We start from the raw sequence: 22,780 nt of genomic DNA, 5'->3' as shown, positions 1-22,780 counted from the left end.
TAATAAAGGCGCATGAGTAGTCTCATTTAAGTATCAAACCTGCACCCTCTTAGATGCTGATTGAGAGTGTGTATCACTATATAATAAATGGGTACGAGTAATTCTATTTGGGTATCGAACTTAAAACCTCTTAATTACAATTAGAGGACGTGCACTACTGCACTAAACTCGTGCGTTTGGTTTCAGAGTTAAAGTAATTTTGATTTTGATTGTGGAAAAATGACAAATGATTGTGAAGTGTGTTGAGTTAAAGTTAAAATTTTTGTAATTTCAACTGCGAAATTAAACGGAGCATAATTAATTGATTTTCTAAACTTTAGTCTAGGGTGTTGAATCTCAATTCCATATAGCTTACATGGTAATTAATTCAAGTCGAGAGGGACAAAACCGAAATTAAGCCCCCTAGTAGGAAACAAATTCAAATTCGCTGATGTGGCCCCGCTCCTCCTGAAAACACTCCAGGCAGCTACAGGCGCGTGTTCAGCACCGCCTTCCGAAAGCGTACAATGCAAAACATATTACTCTCTCTCTTCTCACAGTTATTTAATTTAAATTTTTATTTATTTTTTGAAAGGGGGATAATAAATCATCCTTTTGTCATTTGCTCCCTCTCTCTCTCTCACCCCTCTCTTTCTCTCTCTACATCTCGCCGGCGGACGGCGGAGAAAAATCGAAACGCCCCGGCGGAACCGCCGCTTGCTCCTCTCTCTATCCCTCTCTCTGTATATCATTCTTCTCCGTCATAGATCAACACTACGGACCCGCAGGGCGGCAATCTGTACTGAGTGCTGCGATAGAGCGCAATGTCCGAGGAGGAGAAGCTGCTGAAGGAGGCAAAGAAGCTCCCATGGGAAGATCGACTGCTTCATAAGAACTGGAAGGTCCGGAACGAGGCCAATATCGATTTGGCCGCTATATGTGACTCCATTTCCGATCCCAAGGACCCTCGCCTCCGCGAATTCGGTGAGTTCCCTCCCCTCTCCTCCCCTCCCCTCCCCTCGATGAGTCCTTCACTATGCAGATCTGATCCCCTCGCTGGTGATCTTCTATTCGTTTGATCTGTCGATTTCTGTTGTGGTTGGGTTGTTGGTGAACTAATGTCGCAGTCGCCGTTGCCTGCTCATTGGTCGTTTCGAAAAATAACGCAATTCGTAGTGTTTAGGGTTCATCCTGTTCAAGTTACCTCAATTTTGGACAGTTTGATCGCTCAGGGGTAGCGTAAGCTATTCGAAATTTTCAGTCTGAGGGAAGAGTCAAGCGGTGCCAACAGTTGAAGCTGAATGTGCCGTGCAATTCGAACTTAATTTGGTGTTCTTATGCATGCATGTATATGGCAATGCCCCACATCAGTAGTATTGGACTCTTTCATTCTTATTTCAACTTCAGCTTGTTTTGCGAACATCCTAGTGAGTGAGAACCATGTCTTGAAGCAGTCAGCTTTGGATGTTAAGCTGAAAGTTACTGAGAGGCCGCCGTTGTATTCTAGTGAAATGCTTCCAAGTACTTTGACCCATATTAAATTGAGAACTCCAGTGGAGCTGGGTGTTGTCTAGGTGGAAGAAAGTGGGCGATAGGGATTCATGTATCATTGTTAACATGACCGCTTTTTCCGTCATTTTGGGATTCCACGAGATGAATTTGGTTTCCATAAATACTAATTCTCTGACGATGGTGGAAGTTCTAATTTTGTTTCCTCTCCCCTTGCATTGCCTATTTCTGAGAAGTGTGGGATTATATGCTTTAAGATACTGCCAACAGCAGTTTTTGTTTTAGTTTTTGATGGTGGCATGATCATGCTATGGTTGGGGCTATCCTTCAGTTATGCATGATAATTTTTGTACCAAGAAAACTTATTGAGCTGGATACTGGGAGTGTGGTGGCTCAAAATTATGAACTGTGATGGTGCCGCGAGCAGCATCATGCATTGTTGCTATAGGAATGCAGGAAACAGCAGTATGCAAAGTCATTATCTGCAGGACCTTCGAGGCACATCCCAAGTGTTCCAACAAACTAGTAAACCGCAAATTTGAAGTCCCTTGGTGTTTTGGCCTCTGAGTTGTATCGCAACAAACACTGATTAACTATATTGGATCCTGTTTAGAAAACCGATTAATTTTTGATCGGTGATTTTGATGTTGGGTCTTCTGAAGCCATTGATATTCTCTTGGACAAATGGCTGTGAGCTTATGGTTGCATATGAGATACCAAGCCTAGATAGGATTGACTTTCTAGATAACTCTGAAAAAGGAGGTTCTTAATGAGACTGATCATAGCATTGGTGCAATTTCAAAGTGGATTCAGAGAGGATATGAGAGGTTCTTTGGCCATGCTACCATCAATGTTGGAATGGAGGAACAATCCTCTTATGATGTGATAGGTGCTGCATTGGCAAGTCCCTGGATGATCAAATTTACGTTCTCCATATAGCAAGTAGCGTGGATGTTCATATCTTCAAATTCAAAAATGTCTCTGGTGAGACAGAACATAGCTTTTAGTGAGAACAATACTAGATGCGAACTATATACTTTTGTGAAACCTTTCTACATTTTCTCGTGCTTTGGATAAACCAAGAACAAGTCTGGAGTAATCATTGGAAAAGTTTTCACAGCTTTATATAGTGTCATTAAAAAATTTGATGGGATACTTCAGAGGATTATCTAGATAATAAGCCTTATATGGATAATCATCTTTTCATGCTCCGAACCTTCAAAGGATCACATCCTTATTAAGGATCACTTAAACTGTGTATGGTTAGCAAATGCTTATACTCAGTTAAAACGAGTAAGATTATGTCCCAATTTACATGATTGTTCTGTTGTTCTCCTTTCCCATTGTCGCCATCGCGGTTTCAATATAATATACCTTGATGTTATTAGCATGCCCATTGCCTAGGTCTTCACAAACTCTTAGTAATTCATGCTAAGTGCTATGACACTGTGCGCGATATACCTGAATCAGACATACCTATGGTAATTATTACCTTTTGCTTATTAGATACTTGCTCTGCGACAGTGAGGTGCAATTCATTGAATCTTCTTCAGCATATGATGGGATATTTGAGTTTGGTCTAGGGTTTGGACACCAGTGGGACTAAATAGGTCTTGATTAGATCAAGGGAGGGGGTAATATGTGCTTGGGAGAACATACATATTGATAATGAGAATAAAAAGGTGGCTGTTGTGCTTATTCTTTCCACATTTGCTCAGTTTGGATGGGCAATAATTTGATACTTAACCTGATGGATAGTTGGTGCATGATCTGTGAATATATTTTTCCCGCTGTTCAAACTTTTTCTCATGTGTATTGCTGAATTTTCACTTTGAAATTCAGTGCGTCCAATAATTGCTTAGGTTATTTAAGATATGTTCTGAAATTTTCTACTTTTTTATCCATTCAGCAAAGCTGAATTAAGAAATCTTAATTCTATATGTTTGGTCACATTTTCTTGCTATTTTGTGCATGCTGTAAAGTTTTCCATGATATTTTCATGACAATTTACTGGGATGATTTGTCTGAGTTTGGGGAATCCCACCCCATTTAGTTTAAAGATACCATCATTAATAAATTTATATACAGAATCAAAGAATGCATAATGTTCCTGATAGTTTAGTCATCACGATAGATTAGCTGTCATCCTTTATGTCCTTTATAATTGAGAGTACCATTGAACAAGATATATCTTGAGCAGTGTGATGCAGAAGTCACATCGGCATAAAGCAGCAGTTGAATTCCGACTGTGGAATAAAATTGTTTTGCATTTGTTCCTTCAGGGCCATTCTTTAAGAAAACAGTTGCAGATTCTAATGCCCCTGTACAAGAGAAAGCGTTAGATGCTTTAATAGCATTTTTGCGAGCTGCAGATGCTGATGCTGGGAGGTGCGTTTTCAATTTTTTCTTTTTCCTTTTTTGGAAATTAATTCTTCTTATCTGGGTGTTTGCACTTGTATTTAACTCGATTTTTTTCCTTCTCTGATTCTTGATTGTATAAATTTCTTCGTTTAGATATGCGAAAGAAGTATGTGATGCAATTGTGGCTAAATGCTTAACGGGTCGGCCAAAGACCGTGGAGAAGGCTCAGGCAGCATTTATGCTCTGGGTGGAATTGGAGGCAGTGGATGTTTTTCTGGTACCTTTTATTTTTCGTAGTTGTGATTTTACCAGCTACTTATGTGATTTGATACTTGGGATTATAAAGGGGCTCCTAACGTAAATAAATAAAACAAACAAGTCACATATTTTCCAAGATTTTAGCATGGCAGCACTTAGTTGAACTCTGACAGTATATTTGAAATTTTAATCAATACTTTTTTGGCATTTATTAAATAAAACAAACAAGTCACATATTTGCCAAGATTTTAGGATGGCAGCACTTAGTTGAACTCTTACAGTATATGTGAAATTTTAATCAATACTTTTTTGGCATTTATTTGTTTAAGATTAGAGATAAGCAGGATTCCTAATGTCTTATAATAAACTGCACAAGCTACTATTTTGCTTTACTTGCAGTTAAAAGTTCCTTTTCTTTGTTTGAGGATGGTCTTAAATGCTGCCTAGCATGTAAGCAACAGCACTACTCTGTGTTGGTTGACTGGTTAGAGGGGTGGAATTTAGATGGCAACACAGTTTAGGTTTATACTTTCCCTTGATCAACATAGAGCGACATCCTTATTGGATTGGTGAAAAGGCTTTAGAGTTATGTGAAGTCATGTGCTTGATGGGTCTTTATGGGCTGGGCTCTATAAGAAGCTCCTTATTGGGAAGGAAAAAAGAGAGAGAGAAAAAGACAGAAGTTGTTAGCTTCCCTTGGTCTAGTGATTGGTTAATGTCCTGATGTGTTACAAATTTGGTTTCTCGTAAGAAATTTGAAGGAATTAGAATAAAGACTTCTTAGAGCATGTTTTAGCATGAGCAATTAATAAGATAGGTGAAAGGATTTAGGGATCTTCGAAGAGTTTAAGTGATGCTCTTCTAAATGGTCAGGTCACCCTTTTTTTCATTGATTTTGGGCTATAATGTAATTGTGGAACTGCAGAGGAAATAAGTTTAATTCTGCGATGCGTAGGATTTCTTTTATTTCATTGACTGGACTTATCTGACATTCTAGTAGTTGTATTCTCTCTTTATTGCTTATCAGATTGCTGTAGTATAAATCTTTTATCTGTTGTTGCCTTTTATCTTTTTAAAATTATTGAATTGTGGTTTAAGTTGTGAACATTGTTGAAATGGTAGGATGCTATGGAAAAAGCCATCAAGAACAAAGTTGCAAAGGCTGTTGTTCCTGCGGTTGACGTAATGTTTCAATCGTTAAGGTGCGTAAATGATACCATTATATTCTTGAAGCTTTGGTGGTTTGACCTTATTTTTGCCTGACTGGACGTTTCACGGTGTTAATTAGTGAATTTGGGGCAAAAGTTGTTCCACCAAAGAGGATATTGAAAATGCTTCCCGAACTCTTTGATCACCAAGATCAGAATGTTCGGGCCTGCTCCAAGGGATTGACGTTGGAGCTTTGTCGTTGGATTGGAAAGGACCCTGTTAAGTCAATTTTGTTTGAGAAGATGCGAGACACAATGGTATTACCTAATTTGAACTTTGTTATGTGGAAATCCTTGATTTAGTGCATTAAATTGGAAATATATCTTCTTCGGAAAATGATTTAACTCCCCTTTATCTATTTTTTGAAGAAAAAAGAGTTGGAGGCTGAGCTGGTCAATGTTACTGGAACTGCAAAGCCATCACGGAAGATAAGGTGCACATCATTTTATTGACAAGTGCTTCATTCTGAAATTTGTTATTTCACTTTGCTTTTGTTGCTTGAAATATTCGTCTGTGGTCCGTATGAAATTACATCAATTTACCTTGTAAGAATAAAATAATATTCTTAGTGTAATAGCGTTAACATTTGTAGTATTAGGTGAAAGTCTTTTAGGTGTCACAGTTTTTCAATTTTGTTTAGTGTAGTATCTTTGTTTATATTCTCGCAGTTAGTTACGAGGCACTAGTTGGCCCTAATGACTGTTTGCCTCTGCATTTTTTGTTCATATTCCATTTTGGGATATAGTTACTTGTTTTCCTGAGAGATCGTGCTGTCAACTTGATTTTTCCATCTTCTGAAGCAAAGGAACTTTTAGTATTCTGACTAAGCATATTTTGTAAGACACGGCACGGTGTGTTGGTTTGCGTTTCAGCAAGAACAGAAAGTCTTGAAAATTATCTGCTATGTTCTTTTATGTTTTACTCATTGAGTTGTGTTAAATTTCTCTTGTTCCTGTTAGGTCTGAGCAAGACAAGGAGCCAGAACCTGAAGCTGCTTCTGAAGCTGCGGGACCTGGCCCTACTGAGGACTCTGCAGCTGATGGTATGTGGTTTTGCTTGGAATTTTATTTTCATTACTATTGCTATATGTTCATAGTGATCATTCTTACATTACCTGAGTTGAAGAAAGCAGCATGTTGCTTACTACAGCTCTGATACTCATTAGCTTTCTGAATTACGTTACTGATTACTTTTTATCTACAAAATTTGGTTCTTATAGCTCCTCAGGAAATAGATGAATATGAGCTGGTTGATCCGGTTGACATACTGACTCCACTAGAGAAGTCTGGTTTCTGGGATGGAGTGGTTGGTGCTCTCTTTCTCTCTCCCCCTTTCTCCTCCCTGCCCCAATGCTGTTCTGCAACATGCAATATTATCTAGATGTGTTTAATGAATGTTACTGTGGTATTGATTATATGTTGTCACATTTTTCGCTTTTACAACTTACTGGAGCTGTTTTTTGTTTTTCATTTATTTCAGAAAGCTACCAAATGGTCAGAAAGAAAAGAGGCTGTTGCAGAGCTTACAAAGCTTGCTTCAACGAAGAGAATAGCCCCGGGTGATTTTACAGAAGTATCTCGTACATTGAAGAAGGTACTAATACTTTTTAACTTTGGTTAAATATTTGCTCTAGGGTAATTTTTCTTAGGGCTTGGACCAGTTAAATGAAAACTAACATGAATAGATGTTTTCAGTAACAATCTTTAGTGACGATAGTGATTACTCTCTCTTTTTGTTTCTTATTATAGTTCAGTAGATCAAGAAAGATTTTCCTTTTGAAAGTTAATCTTGTTTCATTTACTGCTTTGCAAATTCAATCTCTGTTCTCTGTGATACTTCAGCTTATCACAGATGTCAATATAGCCGTTGCTGTCGAAGCTATCCAAGCTATCGGAAATCTCGCACGGGGTTTAAGAACCCATTTTGCTGGAAGTTCTCGTTCCTTGTTACCAGTTTTACTTGTAAGTGCATTTTCTTTCTGGAAGATTCATTGTGTGGGATGAGATTTATCTTGATTGGGTCCTCTATCCATGACAAATATGGATAATACATGTAAAATTCATGCTCAAATTCTCCAGATTGTTCTTTATAGTATTCTGCGATCTACTATCTATATGAGAAAACAAACTTCAAATCAGCATTCACTTAATATGGATCTAAAAAAATGATTCATAAAGCGTTTCCAGTCTCGACGAAAAATGATGGACATTGGATCAAGCCCCTCTTCTTCTTACTTTTAACTGAAAATTGAATTTGGAACAGACTGTAATAAAATAATACAACTCTGATGGAAATGAAGTTTCACTGCCATCATAAAGGTTGCTTTGCCTTGGTGGTGTTGTCAGGACTGTTTTCTCTCTCTTTTAGTTGCCATCATTATCTCTATTCACATTTTCTCTTTGTTGGTCTCCCTACTCACTGAAGTATCTGCTGATGCCTACTTGTCTTTTTATCAACTTATGATCGTTCTCTACAAATCATTCCAGGTATTTTTTTAGCTTGCTGACAAGTTTCTTCTTTTGCAGGAAAAACTCAAGGAAAAGAAGCCTGCCTCAACAGAATCACTAACTCAAACCCTCCAAGCCATGCACAAGTCTGGGTGCTTAAACATTGCTGACATTGTTGAAGGCAGGTTCAAAACTCAAATTTTCCTTAATTTTGCCTTTTCTGTATGATGAAGCTTAGCCCGTTGATATTTTTCTTTGTTTTAATTCATTGAGATGATTTATCTTATATACTGCATGAAAGTAAGTTTCGTTTTGGAGAGATGTTTATGTATCTACTGCTGAGATATTATGATATTTTGCATTCCAGATGTCAAAGTTGCTGTGAAAAACAAAGTTCCCCTTGTCCGCTCATTAACCTTGAATTGGGTGACGTACTGTATTGAGACAAGTAACAAGGCTGTTGTTCTCAAGGTGCACAAGGATTATGTACCAATTTGCATGGAGGTAAATATGCAAGCCTTGCTCGTAATGGCTTGGATTTTTTGCGTGTTGAATAATCCGAAAATTTTAAGTGCTTGTTGCACTTTCACTTTCCTGTTTCTATTTTGATTTTTCTCAATGGCAATTCTGGAAATGAAAATGGCTTTTCTTTTTAGTGCCTCAATGATGGGACACCAGAAGTAAGAGATGCGGCATTTTCAGCTTTGGCAGCTGTGGCAAAGGTGACTTTGCGTGTTATAATGGTGCTCTTCTTTAGATAATGATCTTTTCAGTGAGCTAGCAAGTTTAAGTTGACATGCCTTATTTTTCTTTAGCTGGTTGGCATGAGGCCCTTAGAAAGGTCATTGGAGAAACTTGATGATGTTAGAAGAAAGAAGCTCTCTGAGATGATTGGAAGCTCTGGAAATGCTGTCCCTGCTGGGACAAATACTGGTTTGTATGATCTTCTGTTGCATTAGTGTACCTCGTAAATATCTATTTAGAATTTAATTAACCTCTGCCATTAATATGATTATATCAGCTGCAGTCCAATCTTCGAGCGGGAATGCATCATCCATGGAGGTGAGCTGACATGAAATATAATACATTTATATCCCCTTATTTTAGGATTATTGTGTCTTTACCTATTATTGTTTTCTGGGTTTATCATTTTAGATAGGCACCTTGATTTTAGTCCATTTTATCAAATTTATTGTTCTTGACCTTGGTTTTGGGCAAGCTCTATTAGAATTGCAGTGTTTATGCCACTCCTTTACAATTTTTTATGCAGAGTTCGGGGACCTTTGTTAGAAGATCAGCTGCAAGCATGCTTAGTGGGAAAAGGCCTGCTCCTTCAGCAGTTAGTGTTTTTCCCTTTTTTTTTGTCAATGTTGCAAAATTCTGCCTTTTGGCTGCCATTGATGGTCCATATTTGGAACTTTTGCTGTATTATCAGCCCAGTAGCAAGAAAGGGGCCTCCACAAAAACTGGTGGCAGTAAGAAGGGCGAAGGAACTACCCAATCAAAACCTTTAAGAGACATTGAGTCTGAAGATGTGGAGGTAGGGGAAAAAGAGAATATGTTAAAACGTTTCTCTGAATATATATTCGCTTAAAATCTAAACAAATATGCATCAATCTACACCATTTTTTTTTTGGGCCTGTAACCTATTGACTTTTTATGTGCTTGAAATCCACAGCCTGCAGAAATGAGTCTTGAAGAGATTGAAAGCAGACTAGATTCACTTATACAAGCAGAGGCCATCTCTCAGTTAAAGAGCGCAGTATGGAAGGAGCGTCTTGAAGGTGCTGTGAATTTCTTGACATTGACCATCTGGGCAATAATTGACTGATTTTATATTGATGTCTTGGTGCTGCTTCTACCACATCTTGGCTCTTACATGCTGCATCTTAAAACTACTGATTGCATGTGGAAAGTTTTTTGGTTTATCTATGAAATTCATAAAACTCGGATGTATTCAGGACCATTGCATTTTTGATCCGTGATATCTGGTAGGAATACCTGTTGTATTGGATGATTAATTTATGATAAAATATTTTGGATTCGTGCAGCAATTGGCATGTTGAAGCAACAGGTGGAAAATATACAAAACCCAGATCAGTCCGTAGAAATATTGATCCGCTTACTTTGTGCTCTTCCTGGGTGGAATGAAAAAAATGTTCAGGTATGAGAAGGTTTACCCCTTTTCCTTTTTTCCTTTTCGTGAATGCATGATTAACTATCTAAGAATGACAACATTTTTGGAACTGTACAGGTCCAGCAGCAAGTTCTTGAAGTCATTACATACATTGCTTCAACTGCAAATAAATTTCCAAAGAAATGTGTTGTACTTTGCCTTCTTGGTATGTATGAGTCTGCAGACTTAGTTCCTACCTTCTAGAAATACTCTATGTGGCCCCACAATATCCTCCGGGTAGATATACAGAGTGGAGAGGCTATATTGTGGTTTCCATTGTTAGTCATAGTATTTGTCTATATATTCACAACTAGGGGACTTAACAGTTGGATCGACGCTTATAACTATTCAAACTTGACTTTGCACTTCTATTGTCTGAAGTCATATGGTTTCTCGAGCTGATAGAAATGTGCTTATGCTATGAAATGTCTTATAGTGCTGCAACTGCTTCATTACTAACTCGTCTGAGTTTAGGAACGAGTGAAAGGGTAGCTGATATTAAGACCCGTGCCCATGCCATGAAGTGCCTCACTACCTTTGCAGAAGCAGTTGGTACAGGATTTATTTTTGACAGAGTAAGTTGATTAAGATCTTCATGTACAGCCAAGTCTGTTGGCATACCTTGTTACTATAAATGTGAGAAAAAAGAGACTTTATTTCTACAAGTTATTATTAATACTTTTGATTGTTTGGGCAGCTGTACAAGATTATGAAAGAACATAAAAATCCCAAGGTGCTTAGTGAGGGAATCCTGTGGATGGTTTCGGCAATTGAAGATTTTGGCATATCGCATTTGAAACTGAAGGTATTTTACTGACATTATTGACGGTTCTGCTCATAAAAGCTATTATTTACCTTGTTTTACCTTCCATAGTTGAAATTTTGACACTCAAATATGGTTATGCCTTTTTATAGGATTTGATTGATTTTTGTAAAGAAACTGGGTTGCAATCTAGTGCTGCTGCTACTAGAAATGCGACTATCAAGCTTATCGGTGCCTTGCATAGATTTGTTGGTCCAGGTAATTTATTTTAAAGATAGATTGTCATACTAGTTTGGCTTTCCTCGATGTAATGCTCAGATATTAATGTTATTATATGCTCAGTTTGGCTTTCCAGGTATTAATGTTATTATATACTTTTTTATCAGATATTAAAGCATTTCTAGCTGATGTCAAGCCTGCGCTGCTTAGTGCTCTGGATTCAGAATATGAAAAGAATCCTTTTGAGGTATGCCAAGATGACATTAAGTCATGTTGATATCATGGTTCCCTTCTTCTGGTTTTAATTATGCGATCAAATATTCCTACAGGGTGCTGCAGCTGTTACCAGAAAAACTGTCAAAGAATCAGATTCCACTTCAGCAATGTCTACCGGTGGAGTGGATGGTCTGCCACGTGAAGATATTAGCGGAAAGATCACCCCTACGTTGCTGAAAAATCTTGAAAGTCCAGACTGGAAGGTGGTCATCATGATATCTTTTCTTTTACAAGCCGTCTCGACCGTGGATGAATTGATCTTGCTAGCAAATTAACAGTTTTTCTAGTCCATGGGACTACTTGCAGGCTATAGTAGTACAAAAATGGATACATAATTACAATAATGGGAATCTAAGTTGGAGTCAAGAGGTCCTGGGCAATGGGTTGCTCCAACAAGTTGAAGCCTTTTTTCTGTGAAGTGACCTTTTATGCTTTCATTTTCAGGTCCGTTTGGAATCAATTGAAGCGGTCAATAAGATTATTGAGGAGGCTAACAAGCGTATTCAACCAAATGGAACCGGTAATTATGTCACTCAGCTCTACTTGGCTTGATTCTGATTTCTTGTGGCAATAGCATTTGCTGTTCCTCTTAAAGTTTTAGTACAATTTTTGCGTTTTGGTTTAAAAATGCCCTTCTTTGTTAACTGGTTACTCTTTTGAACTTCTAGCTGAGTTGCTTGGTGCTCTTAGAGGACGGTTGTATGACAGCAACAAGAACTTAATAATGGCCACCTTAACTACTATTGGTGGTGTTGCATCTGCAATGGGACCATCAATTGAGAAGGCGGGCAAGGTCGTCCGTTACTTTCTGTCGGCATTTTCGCACTTTCTTTTTCTCTTGCAGCTGTGTTATTATTAAGAGATGGAAATTAACTTAAAGAAAGTACTTTTACAGGGTATTCTCTCTGATGTTTTGAAATGCCTTGGTGACAATAAAAAGCATATGAGAGAGTGCACTTTGGCTGCACTAGATTCATGGCTTGCAGCTGTTCATCTTGATAAAATGGTCTCTCTCTCTCTCTCTCTCTCCCCCCCCTATCTCCCTCTTCCTCACCTCTCTCCACCTTGTCTCTTCATACCTATGCATTATTGTGCATTGTCACATTGTGGCCTTTGTTATAGGTTCCTTACATTGCTGGTGCTCTAATCGACTCCAAGCTTGGTGCAGAAGGAAGGAAGGATCTTTTTGATTGGTTGGGGAAGCAGCTTTCTGGTTTGAGTGATTTTGCTGATGCTGTGCAGCTTCTCAAACCGGCTGCTACTGCTATGACAGTATGAGATTCTTATCTTAGACTGCTTATCTTTCTATTATCATCTTCTTAAAATTTATGGGATTTACATAATTTCCAACTCAGGATAAATCAGCAGATGTTCGTAAAGCGGCAGAAGCTTGTTTTGCAGAAATTTTGAGAGTTAGTGGACAAGAAACGGTATGTCTGCCACTTGGAGTACGTGTCTCCTTTCATACATATTCTATCCCTGAGAGTTGCACATTTTTCTCTTCAGGTGACCAAAAATCTGAGAGATGTGCAAGGGCCAGCATTGGCCATTGTTCTTGATAGAATGAAGTCCCATGTGCCGGTGCAAGGTATGCTTCTTGTCTACATCTCTCTCTGAATATGTAAAATATGTGTATATACATGCTTCTTTGGATGCTAATATGATGTCCAACTTCTAGAATCTTATGAATCAACAAAAGCTACATCCCTGGGGTCATCTAAAACCAGCACTAAGGCTGGAAGATCAGCTTCGCATGGTTTATCAAAACCTGGAAGTAGAGCTATTTCTTCGGTATGTTTCGAAAGCTTCATTTTATATCCTTTCAGGTAATAAAGCTAATGACTAGAGTAAATTGTACAGCGAGCCATCGCATCAAAGGGCACAAAGTCAGACCTTATGTTGTCTGTCCAAGACATTGCTGTACAGTCTCAGGCTCTGTTAAGTGTTAAAGATTCTGTAAAGGTATAGATTTTCATCTTGCCAAATTAGAGAGCAATTATTCACTAGTTGATTCATCTGTCAAATAAGCAACCTTTAATGTCTTCATGCAGGAGGACCGGGAGAGGATGGTGGTTCGTAGGTTTAAATTTGAAGAGTTGCGGATAGAGCAGATTCAAGATCTTGAGGTTTTTTTTTTTTTTTTTTTTTGGACTCTTGTTTCTGCATTTCTTGAGTTTGACTGACTGACATGTATCTCTACCACAGAATGATATGATGAAGTACTTTAGAGAGGATCTGCACCGCAGACTTTTGAGCCCAGATTTTCGGAAGCAGGTTGATGGTCTTGAGATGTTGCAGAAGGTTGTTTTCTACATTCTGTTACATAAATTAGTTTTTCTTTCAACTTATGTTTTGATATTCACTGTTCATTTGAAATATTCCAGGCTCTCCCATCAATTATGAAGGAAGTAATTGAAGTTTTAGATATACTCTTAAGGTGGTTTGTGCTGCGGTTCTGTGAATCAAATACGACATGCTTGTTGAAGGTGCAATCTTTCATTTCTCAGTTGTCTCTTTTTGATAAAATAGTTATGTAGATGGCATGAGCTTGCATTTTTTGGCCTTTCTCTGAACTTTTGAATTGTATAGGTGCTGGAATTTCTTCCTGAACTCTTCAACAGATTGAGGGATGAGGGATATTCATTGACTGAATCAGAAGCTGCCATATTCCTTCCATGCTTGATAGAGAAGGTCCGTTTTTAATACCATAAAGCATTTTTCCAGTTTAAAGCTGCAACAGTTCTAACTGTATTGTCATTACATTTATATATTGCAGTCCGGTCACAATATTGAGAAAGTTAGGGAAAAGATGCGAGAGTTAATGAAGCAGATCGTTCATACATACTCTGCAGCAAAAACTTTTCCTTATATTTTGGAAGGTTTACGTTCCAAAAACAACCGAACTCGCATAGAATGCGTTGATCTGGTGGGATATTTAATTGATCATCATGGAGCTGAGGTATTAATATATATATATATATGTATATGTATATTTTCTATTTTTATATTTTAACTGCCGTTTCAAAAGGATACTCACAAGTTCTGTTTCACAACAGATTAGCGGACAGTTGAAGTCTCTGCAGACTGTTGCTAGTTTGACAGCAGAGCGTGATGGTGAAATCAGGAAGGCTGCTTTGAATACCCTGGCAACTGGTTATAAGCTACTTGGTATGTAATTACCTACTAACATGACTTTTGACTTGTGGGGATATAAGTTGAGATTTTGTTTTTGGTGGGTTCATTTACTCTTACCACTGGGAATGAGCTCAGGTATGTGCAATGCGAGAATGTCTATATTATTGAAGTAAATGGCGCTTACTGATATTGAAATTGCGCTTACTAATATTGAACTAGTTTCCAAGTAGATCAATGATTTAAATAGTGTTTTTCGGCCCCGTTTGTTTTGTAAGAAATTTGATTTTAACTTTAACTTTAACTCAACACACTACAAAACAAATACACACGTTTCCCAAGTCAAATTTATAATCACATCTCATTTGTCATTTTCCACTATCAAAATCAAAATCAAAGTAACTTTAACTCTGAATCCAAATGGCCCCTTCCCTTCTTGAGTCTCTGTCTGAGATATAATTTAATTGACTCTCATTTTAGGTGAGGACATTTGGAGATATGTTGGGAAGCTAACTGATGCTCAAAGAAGCATGTTGGATGACAGATTTAAGTGGAAGGTTATTTCAAATTCTTGCTTCTTTTTTTTTTTTTTTTAAATGATGGACTTGCATGTTCAATACCCTTTTGTTTTCCTCAGGCCCGAGAAATGGATAAAAGGAAGGAGGGAAAACCGGGTGAAGCTAGAGCGGCACTGAGGCGATCAGTCCGAGAAAATGGGTGAGATTCTTAACTTAAATAATTGTAGGTTTTTGGACAGGATTAGTTATGATTGAGATATACTCTTCTATCTATTTCCAATTTCTCATCATTCAAGTTTTTTTTTTTTTTTAAAATAATTTTATTATTAAGCTACTGTCTCTCTCTGTTTCCAGGTCTGATGTGGCAGAGCAAAGTGGGGAAGTTTCACGATCTATATCTGGTTCTGTCTTTGCAAGGTATGAATTCCTTAACAAATTTTAAGCGTATAAGTTGTCTATTTTATTCTGCGTTGATGCTTACTTTTTTTCCCATGCAGGGACAACTATAGCCACCCTGAAGTTCATATGGATAGGCACATGATGGTCCGCGCAAGTGCCCCCACAGACTGGAATGAAGCTCTGGATATCATTTCTTTTGGTTCCCCAGAGCAGGTTTCAACTAACCTTATGGTTACATTTTCTTTTGTTCCAACTGTGCTTCTTCATCTTATGGTTTTTGTTAATATTTTGGAGATGAAAAAATTTGATGGTTGCCAGTGGAGGCCTCTTAATCTTTCTTTCTTATCCAATTCCCTCTGTTTTTGCATTTATCTCTTAATTTGTACAAGTTATTATTTTATAAAAAATTAATATCTTCTGAAGCATGGTAGTCTTAAGCTTAGCTCTAATTTATATTGCATTTCAGTCTGTCGAGGGAATGAAGGTTGTATGTCACGAATTGAACCAAGCCACCAACGATCTTGATGGTAGCGCGATGGATGATATTGTAAAAGATGCAGACAGGCTTGTTTCTTGTCTTGCAGATAAGGTGAAGCTGCAGTTAGAGTCATATGATCATATATTTGCTTTTCCTTTGGAGTCCTTTTCCTAATTTATAGCTTTTAAGTTTCCTTTTACCCCACACTGTCTAAAATATTTTCTTTTCTGACGGTTCTCTGTGTCTCTAGGTTGCCAAGACTTTCGACTTTAGTTTGACAGGAGCTTCTTCAAGATCATGCAAATATGTCCTAAATACCCTTATGCAGGTTAAGTCCATCTTTTCAGTGTCTGGGATTTAACAATATTGCAGATGTTGTATTAATTTTTGTTAACAATCCTGACTTGAAATTTGCAACAGACTTTCCAAAATAAGCAGCTGGCACATGCTGTCAAGGAGGGGACTCTTGATCGTCTCATCACCGAGCTTTTACTCTGGCTTTTGGATGAACGGGTCCCTCGTATGGATGATGGAAGCCAACTCCTGAAAGCCTTGAACGTGTTGATGCTCAAGATTTTGGTACTCAGGCCTGAAAATCGTGCGAGTATTCTTTTCCTTTAGTTGTCCTCCAAAATAGTGTTTGACTTGTGGTTGTACACACAGGATAATGCAGATAGAACTTCCTCATTTGTCGTCTTAATCAATTTATTACGTCCATTGGACGCAACAAGATGGCCTTCTCCTGCTGCTAATGAGACAGTTGCTATGAGAAATCAGAAATTCTCGGACTTAGTTGTCAAATGTTTGATCAAACTCACCAAGGTAACCCTGGTCTTGGAAATTTCCATTACATATATTGCAATATCTGATTAAAACCTGACCTAGTGGATTGCTTAAATATTTCCTTTTTATGTCATGTTCACTTCTACATTTGTTTCCTCCTCTGCAGGTTCTCCAAAGCACTATATACGATGTGGATCTCGATCACATCCTTCAAAGTATCCACATCTATCTACAAGAATTAGGGATGGAAGAAATCAGGAGAAGGTTTTCATTTATCCAAAATGATTGAACCAGTTTTACAAATACTTTTCTCATCAAGATTCCCTTGATCTTACATGGAACTGACTGTCTCTTCTCCTTTTGGCTTATAATGCTACAACCTCAAAAGAGCTGGAATCGATGATAAACCATTGCGCATGGTCAAAACTGTTCTGCATGAACTCGTCAAGCTTCGTGGGACTGCGATTAAAGGCCACCTTTCTATGGTCCCCATAGACATGGAGCCTCAACCCATCATCCTTGCCTACATTGACCTAAACCTTCAGGTAATTATTAAACTATCTTATAGCATGTTTATGGAGGTTTTATCAGTCATTTAATACGATTCAATTGATCAGACCCTGGCTGCTGCGAAAATGTTAACTCCCTCGGTTCCCATGGGCCAACCTCACTGGGGTGATTCAACTGCAAATAGTCCATCAGCTGCTACTCATTCGGCTGATGCCCAATTGAAGGTATCACAAATGTCTCTTCTCAAACATCAGTATTTGATCTATAAAATATGATCATGACTAACACTTCAGAACACATCAAGCTGAATAAGATAGTAGAACCTCAAGTTTAAGTTGAGATCTGAGCAGCATTCCATGTGTACTGAATTTCACTTTTGGTTTCTACTACGGGCAAAGAAGAGACCAGATAGGGATCTGCAACTCTTCATCTAATTTGAGGCAAAAATAGAATAGAGGGAACCTGTATTCTTATATATGCTCGTGCATTTCTGCATTTTATTACTTAATAATGAATTGATATTCTATGTTCGGTTCCTCACAATGCAGCAAGAACTCGCAGCCATATTCAAGAAAATTGGTGACAAGCAAACCTGCACCATTGGGCTATATGAACTGTATAGAATTACTCAACTTTACCCAAAGGTAAAATGCCAAAGTACCTGCCGATTCACTCAAGGTTCTTGTTTATTCTTTCATCCCAAATTCTAATATCATGCTTTTTCTTGTTCAAGGTTGATATATTTTCCCAGCTCCAAAATGCTAGCGAAGCTTTTAGAAATTACATTAGAGACGGTCTAGCACAGGTTCGTAAAAAGTTCTCACCGTCGTATTCACCTTTTTGTTTTGTTATGGTATTTAAACCGGTCACTTTATAATCATCAGATGGAGAAGAACGCTGCAGCTGGAAGGACGCCGTTGAGCTTATCAATGGCCACTCCACCCCCAGCAGTTCTGAACCTCTCCTCCCCCAAGCTCGCCCCCTTATCCCCTGTGCATACAAATTCCTTAGCCGATGCAAAGTCGATTAATTCCAAACCAGAACCGACTAGTTTCAGCTTGCCTCCTTCATATGCTGACGCTGATCGGGCAGTCAACCCCATGAGAGGCCCTATCTCTGACAACTCATTTGCAGAGCAAATGAACGAGAGATTTCCTGGTGGAGGTAAGCCTCTCGTCTCTTCTTGTTCCCCCCTCTTCTCTTGTGTTTTATTATCACATCCATTGATCTGCTGCTTAAAAATATAAAAATAAAATAAAATAACTTCATTGTGACTAGCGGGTTTGGTTGATGCAGTGACTAGCGGAACCTTGGATGCTATCCGAGAGAGGATGAAGACCATTCAGTTGGCAGCTGCAGCTTCTGGGAATCCCGACTTGGGAAACCGAGCAGCGCTGTACATGAACGGCAGCGGGGCCCATGGACAGATGCAGAACCCATTGGATCAGACCAATGTGGAGAACGCTGGGCAGACTGGAGTCCTCCCTATGGATGAGAAGGCCTTGTCTGGCCTCCAAGCCCGGATGGAGAGACTTAAGTGCGGGACAATGGAACCCTTCTAAGAGAGACAAAAAGCAATTTTCTTCTGCTCCTTGTCAGAATATGTGGTCTGAGTGTTTGTAAATGAAAATCAGGGCATCGAGGGGTTTGCAGATTCACGATAGAGTTCAGGTGCCCCCCAAAATTATGAGATTTATCGGACGGAGAAGGCAGTTTTTTGGGTTTTATCAGGGCATCTCAGGTTTATGTTTATTTTTTGCGGGGTTTCATTGTTGGTGTGTCGAAACGAAACTAACATTAGGTGTTATTGTATATCTTGCACAGATGAGGAGAGCTGTTTGGTTCCCGTAGGCGCGGGTGTAGCTTCTTATTGGTTTTTGCTTATTTAAAGAAAGAAATTGATGTGTAGCAGTGTACACACACCGACATTGCACTTTCTTCAGATAGATTAAAAGTTGTCATCTGTGTCATGCAGCTCAAGTGCTCATTTTCCGAAGACAAATGTTTTTCGTGTTCTTCGTTTTCTTAGATCGAGTTGAGTAAATCGGCAACCCTGAAATGGCCGCTTTCACGAGATGGATGTGCGTTTGACTGTTGTGTTGGAATTGCACATTTTTGTAGTTTAGTTTCTTCTACATGAAGAAATGTGTGAACGTATTAGATGTTTCGTATTCGCGAACCAATTTCTTAGTAAATAATTGAGTTGTCAGAATATGCGAAATTGTCCATATTGAGGGGGCCTGGGAGTGGCATACTCATAATCCCATTGTTTTGTTTAGTGCATCGCACGTGGGGTCTCAACATCCCATTTACCCGCTGGGATGGATTGCATTCGTACTGGCAATTGTTTGTTCATTCCACTTGACACTCCCAACCCCAACACATCATTTGACGTTTGGCCATCTCCACATTCTTCTCTTCTTCAACCAATTTTATGCTTTGATAATCTTCTCACAAATCCAATCCGGATTTTCCGAGAACGACCTATTTCCGCTTCAAATGTTGAACTCATCGGCATCCGAGATTGGTTTGATTCCATCCATCCTTGGTCTGCAGTGGACGAGGTTGCCGGAGAGGTAGACGTCTCCGGCAAGCTCCTGATGAAAGATACGAGTTTATTCCATAAGAATTCCACATGAATTTTTTTCTATGTGAAATTAAATATACATATTCTAATTGGATATTGCAGTTGTATTATTGAGGATTAAATATGAAACCCTTGATTTCCAAGCGCATATTCACCTATTATTTTGACATTTCATGTTTATTTATTTATTTATATATTTATTTATTATTATTCTCAATGAAACCACGAGGTGTGGTTTATAAACTGCGACTAGCCCCTAAAAAATGCATGATCATAATCGCTAAATGCATATGCGTCGTGGTCACGTTAACTAGAAAGCTTGATAGCAAGCCGTACGTCCTCTTTCAATTGGATCATAAACGGGTTTTACAGGATGCGCCGAAAACAGAAGGATAAATACAACTTAATCCAACTTTTGACAAGCAATAATTAATTAACCAGTTAATTAATTAATTAATTAATTAATTAATCTCCCATCTCTTTTAAGACAGCGGCTGTCCGTCTTGTCCCCCCTTCCTTCTTCATGCTCTATCCATTGCAAAACTGAGGCAGAGAGAGAGAGAGATGGCATCGACGCTGGTACTGGTGGCGGTCTTCGTCCTCGATTTGGTAGCTTTCGGGCTCGCTGTTGCCGCCGAGCAGCGCAGGAACACTGTAACCCCCCCCTCTCCTCTCTGCCTCTCTCTCTCTCTCTCTCTCTCTCTCTCTCTCTCTCTCTTTACTTGAACCTCTTTGAGCTGATGATGGTGTTAGTGGAACTCCTCTACAGCTAGTTTTGCAGTGTCATAAGCAAAAGCCCTTTTGATTCTCTCTCCCTCTCCCGGCTCTCTGTGCCGTTTAGCTCCTGCTCTGTTGCAGTCCGATGTTTCTGCAGCCCAAAAATCCTAGCTTTTGTCATATAATAGCTGTGTGGAATACATAATCATTGGTTGTCTGGATAATGTTTGAACTGGCGAAGAGATCTTGATGTAATATCATAAATGAAATAATTACATGTGGGCTGACAAGCGTTTGGACCCTTGTTCATTCCAAACCCTCGAGTCGATAGGTGGCGGTACCCTCTCCTCTTATATTCTCGGGTTTTTCCTACTGTTCTTTCCGATCCTCGTGTGGTAGAGCTCAAGTCTTTCTATGCGTCAATTGGTTTTGGACATGGTATAACATAAATAGCCTCGGTATCAGGATTTTGCCATAATACTATTTTTCCAGGCTCGGCGATGTGTTGACGAAGCGTTACTTGATTAACGATTGCATCTGGGGGAAGATGCAATAGCTTGTCTGATCTTCGATTTTCTCTTTGGCAGGCTACGACAGCCCGCGATAATAGCAACAGGAGATACTGTCTTTATGATTCTGATATTGCAACCGGACTTGGTGTTGGAGCCCTGCTGTTCCTTTTGGTTAGTCATCTTCTTGTAATGGCAGTGAGCCGTTGCTTATGCTGTGGCAAGGCTCTCAGGCCCAGTGCTTCCCGAACTTGGGCAATTGTCTTGTTCATTACTACCTGGTATGTGCTCCCACGATGTCTTTATCTACTTTCTACCACGGTGCTTACTTTAATATCTTTCCTCTGAGGATCATCATTGGCCACGCTTTTACAATCCCGAGCTTGTAGGAAACAAAATTAGAGCTATTAAACCATGATTAAAATACATCGGTGGTGCTTTCCCTTGGAGGCTGAAGCTTATTCTCTTATAGCCATTGAACGTATGAGGTGGTTCTTATTTATTCTTCCCCCACCCCACCTTTTTTTTTTTTTCTGATAAGGTGGGTTTCTTCTGATTGATCCCCATGGCCTGCGTGAGATGATTGAATAACGAATTTGGCCTCTAAAACTCTTGATAACCCTTGTCATCTGTTTCGGTTTTGTGTTATCTCTCGAGTTGTCTGTTTGGGATTACGGGTAGAGGGAAATAAACTTATAGCCTTTAGGCCAATTGATCAGACAATAAACTACTCCAGTAATTAACTGCCATGGCTTTCACTGTGTCAGGTTTTTCTTTCTCATAGCTGAGATCTGCTTGCTTGCTGGTTCCGTGAGGAATGCCTACCACACCAAGTACAGGACGCTGCTGTCCGAAACTCCCCCATCATGTGAAACACTGAGGAAGGGTGTGTTTGGGGCCGGAGCCGCCTTTGTTGTCCTCACGGGCATAGTCTCTGAGCTCTACTATGTTAGTTTTTCGAATGCTAATGAAGCACCCTCGCCTTATAGCAGAGACAGTGGCATTAGGATGGGAAGTTTATAGATAATATAGACTGATTGATTGCTTAGACATTTCTTTTTGGGTCCAGCTTTTGTACGTAACCTCTTCTATAGATCATAAATCGCAGTGACCTCAGGTCCATGCTTTGTCCTTCCGTATGTTTCATGGTTGTTCATTTGGGTTTCAATCTTGATGTTCTTTCTTATTTGGATGATTCGCACCGTACTGATTGTAACATTGCACTCTTAATCAGTTGCGAGCCTTTCCTAAAATTTTGCTCACTGTCCTATCATATATATTACTAGGCTCCCATTATTTTCACGTTTGACTTTACAAATCAATTTTAACCCTACTCCACTTACATTCAATTTAACAACACAATTATTATTTGTTTCTTTTTCTTTAATTTTTTTAACCATTCAATTTAATTTTTAATATTAAATTCTCTCAACTATTTATTATTATGTTTTTTTACAATTCAACAACACAATAATTACTCTCTTAACTATTCATTACATTTTCATACTTTTTCTTATAATTCAACTGCACAATCATTACAAGCTAATTAAAATTAAAATTTAACTTTACTTAATTCTAAAACTAAACACAACGATCTCGTTGTAATCATCCCTGTCCAATATTGGTTGGTGTGATTTAAAGAATGCTTGAGATCGCATGCATGCGTATGCCGATGTGAAGGCAATTTAAGGCACGGTTTGAAGGTTGTGAAGCTTAACTTGGTTTTAATGAATATTAATTAATGCGACGATTTGATAATCCGACAATCCAAACATAGAGGAAATGTAATGGAGATGTTTAAATTCGACTCTGGAATAGCGTCCTAGAGGCGCATTATGAAAATTCCATTATTGAGAGTCAAATCAAAAGGCCCATAATTATCGGGCAAACTAATAAGAAATACTTTTAACTCGCCAGATAGTGACCAATCATTGCATTTGATTGCCCAAC

At 38.7% G+C, this 22,780-nt stretch overlaps 2 protein-coding genes across 2 annotated transcripts; both read left to right on the top strand.

Moving 5' to 3' along the window:
• Positions 1-597: 597 nt before the first annotated feature.
• Positions 598-18,991, top strand: LOC116207603 (protein MOR1). The gene is made up of 54 exons (XM_031540622.1): positions 598-963; positions 3,771-3,876; positions 4,003-4,126; positions 5,230-5,309; positions 5,396-5,573; positions 5,685-5,749; positions 6,276-6,358; positions 6,536-6,621; positions 6,796-6,909; positions 7,158-7,277; positions 7,842-7,944; positions 8,131-8,267; positions 8,420-8,485; positions 8,579-8,696; positions 8,785-8,825; positions 9,034-9,102; positions 9,199-9,303; positions 9,442-9,547; positions 9,815-9,927; positions 10,018-10,105; positions 10,414-10,514; positions 10,637-10,744; positions 10,855-10,960; positions 11,089-11,168; positions 11,251-11,400; positions 11,642-11,717; positions 11,866-11,990; positions 12,093-12,203; positions 12,320-12,469; positions 12,553-12,627; positions 12,704-12,785; positions 12,876-12,988; positions 13,058-13,159; positions 13,249-13,323; positions 13,403-13,498; positions 13,582-13,683; positions 13,787-13,888; positions 13,974-14,156; positions 14,254-14,365; positions 14,810-14,886; positions 14,967-15,046; positions 15,202-15,264; positions 15,345-15,459; positions 15,713-15,835; positions 15,975-16,052; positions 16,145-16,303; positions 16,388-16,546; positions 16,674-16,771; positions 16,896-17,052; positions 17,125-17,241; positions 17,566-17,661; positions 17,751-17,822; positions 17,902-18,181; positions 18,314-18,991. Exons 1-54 carry the CDS (start codon positions 804-806, stop codon positions 18,577-18,579), a joined length of 6,051 nt encoding a protein of 2,016 aa, XP_031396482.1. The 5' UTR covers positions 598-803; the 3' UTR covers positions 18,580-18,991.
• A 1,110-nt stretch (positions 18,992-20,101) lies between these two features.
• Positions 20,102-22,083, top strand: LOC116206652. Its single transcript, XM_031539441.1, has 3 exons — positions 20,102-20,258; positions 20,909-21,111; positions 21,598-22,083. Exons 1-3 carry the CDS (start codon positions 20,169-20,171, stop codon positions 21,851-21,853), a joined length of 549 nt encoding a protein of 182 aa, XP_031395301.1. The 5' UTR covers positions 20,102-20,168; the 3' UTR covers positions 21,854-22,083.
• The last annotated feature ends 697 nt before the right edge of the window (positions 22,084-22,780 follow it).

This window comes from Punica granatum, chromosome 5 (genome assembly GCF_007655135.1).
Source record: "Punica granatum isolate Tunisia-2019 chromosome 5, ASM765513v2, whole genome shotgun sequence".
NCBI classification, from domain to species: Eukaryota; Viridiplantae; Streptophyta; class Magnoliopsida; order Myrtales; family Lythraceae; genus Punica; species Punica granatum.
This window is presented reverse-complemented; position numbering and strand designations above follow the sequence as displayed.

Coding starts and splice junctions, on each gene's coding strand:
- LOC116206652 (XM_031539441.1), top strand. CDS start 20,169: ATGGCATCGACGCTGGTACTGGTGGCGGTCTTCGTCCTCGATTTGGTA. Junction 20,259..20,908: donor CCGAGCAGCGCAGGAACACT/GTAACCCCCCCC, acceptor TCTCTTTGGCAG/GCTACGACAGCCCGCGATAA. Junction 21,112..21,597: donor GTCTTGTTCATTACTACCTG/GTATGTGCTCCC, acceptor TCACTGTGTCAG/GTTTTTCTTTCTCATAGCTG.
- LOC116207603 (XM_031540622.1), top strand. CDS start 804: ATGTCCGAGGAGGAGAAGCTGCTGAAGGAGGCAAAGAAGCTCCCATGG. Junction 7,278..7,841: donor CCTTGTTACCAGTTTTACTT/GTAAGTGCATTT, acceptor CTTCTTTTGCAG/GAAAAACTCAAGGAAAAGAA. Junction 13,324..13,402: donor AGCAGATTCAAGATCTTGAG/GTTTTTTTTTTT, acceptor TCTCTACCACAG/AATGATATGATGAAGTACTT.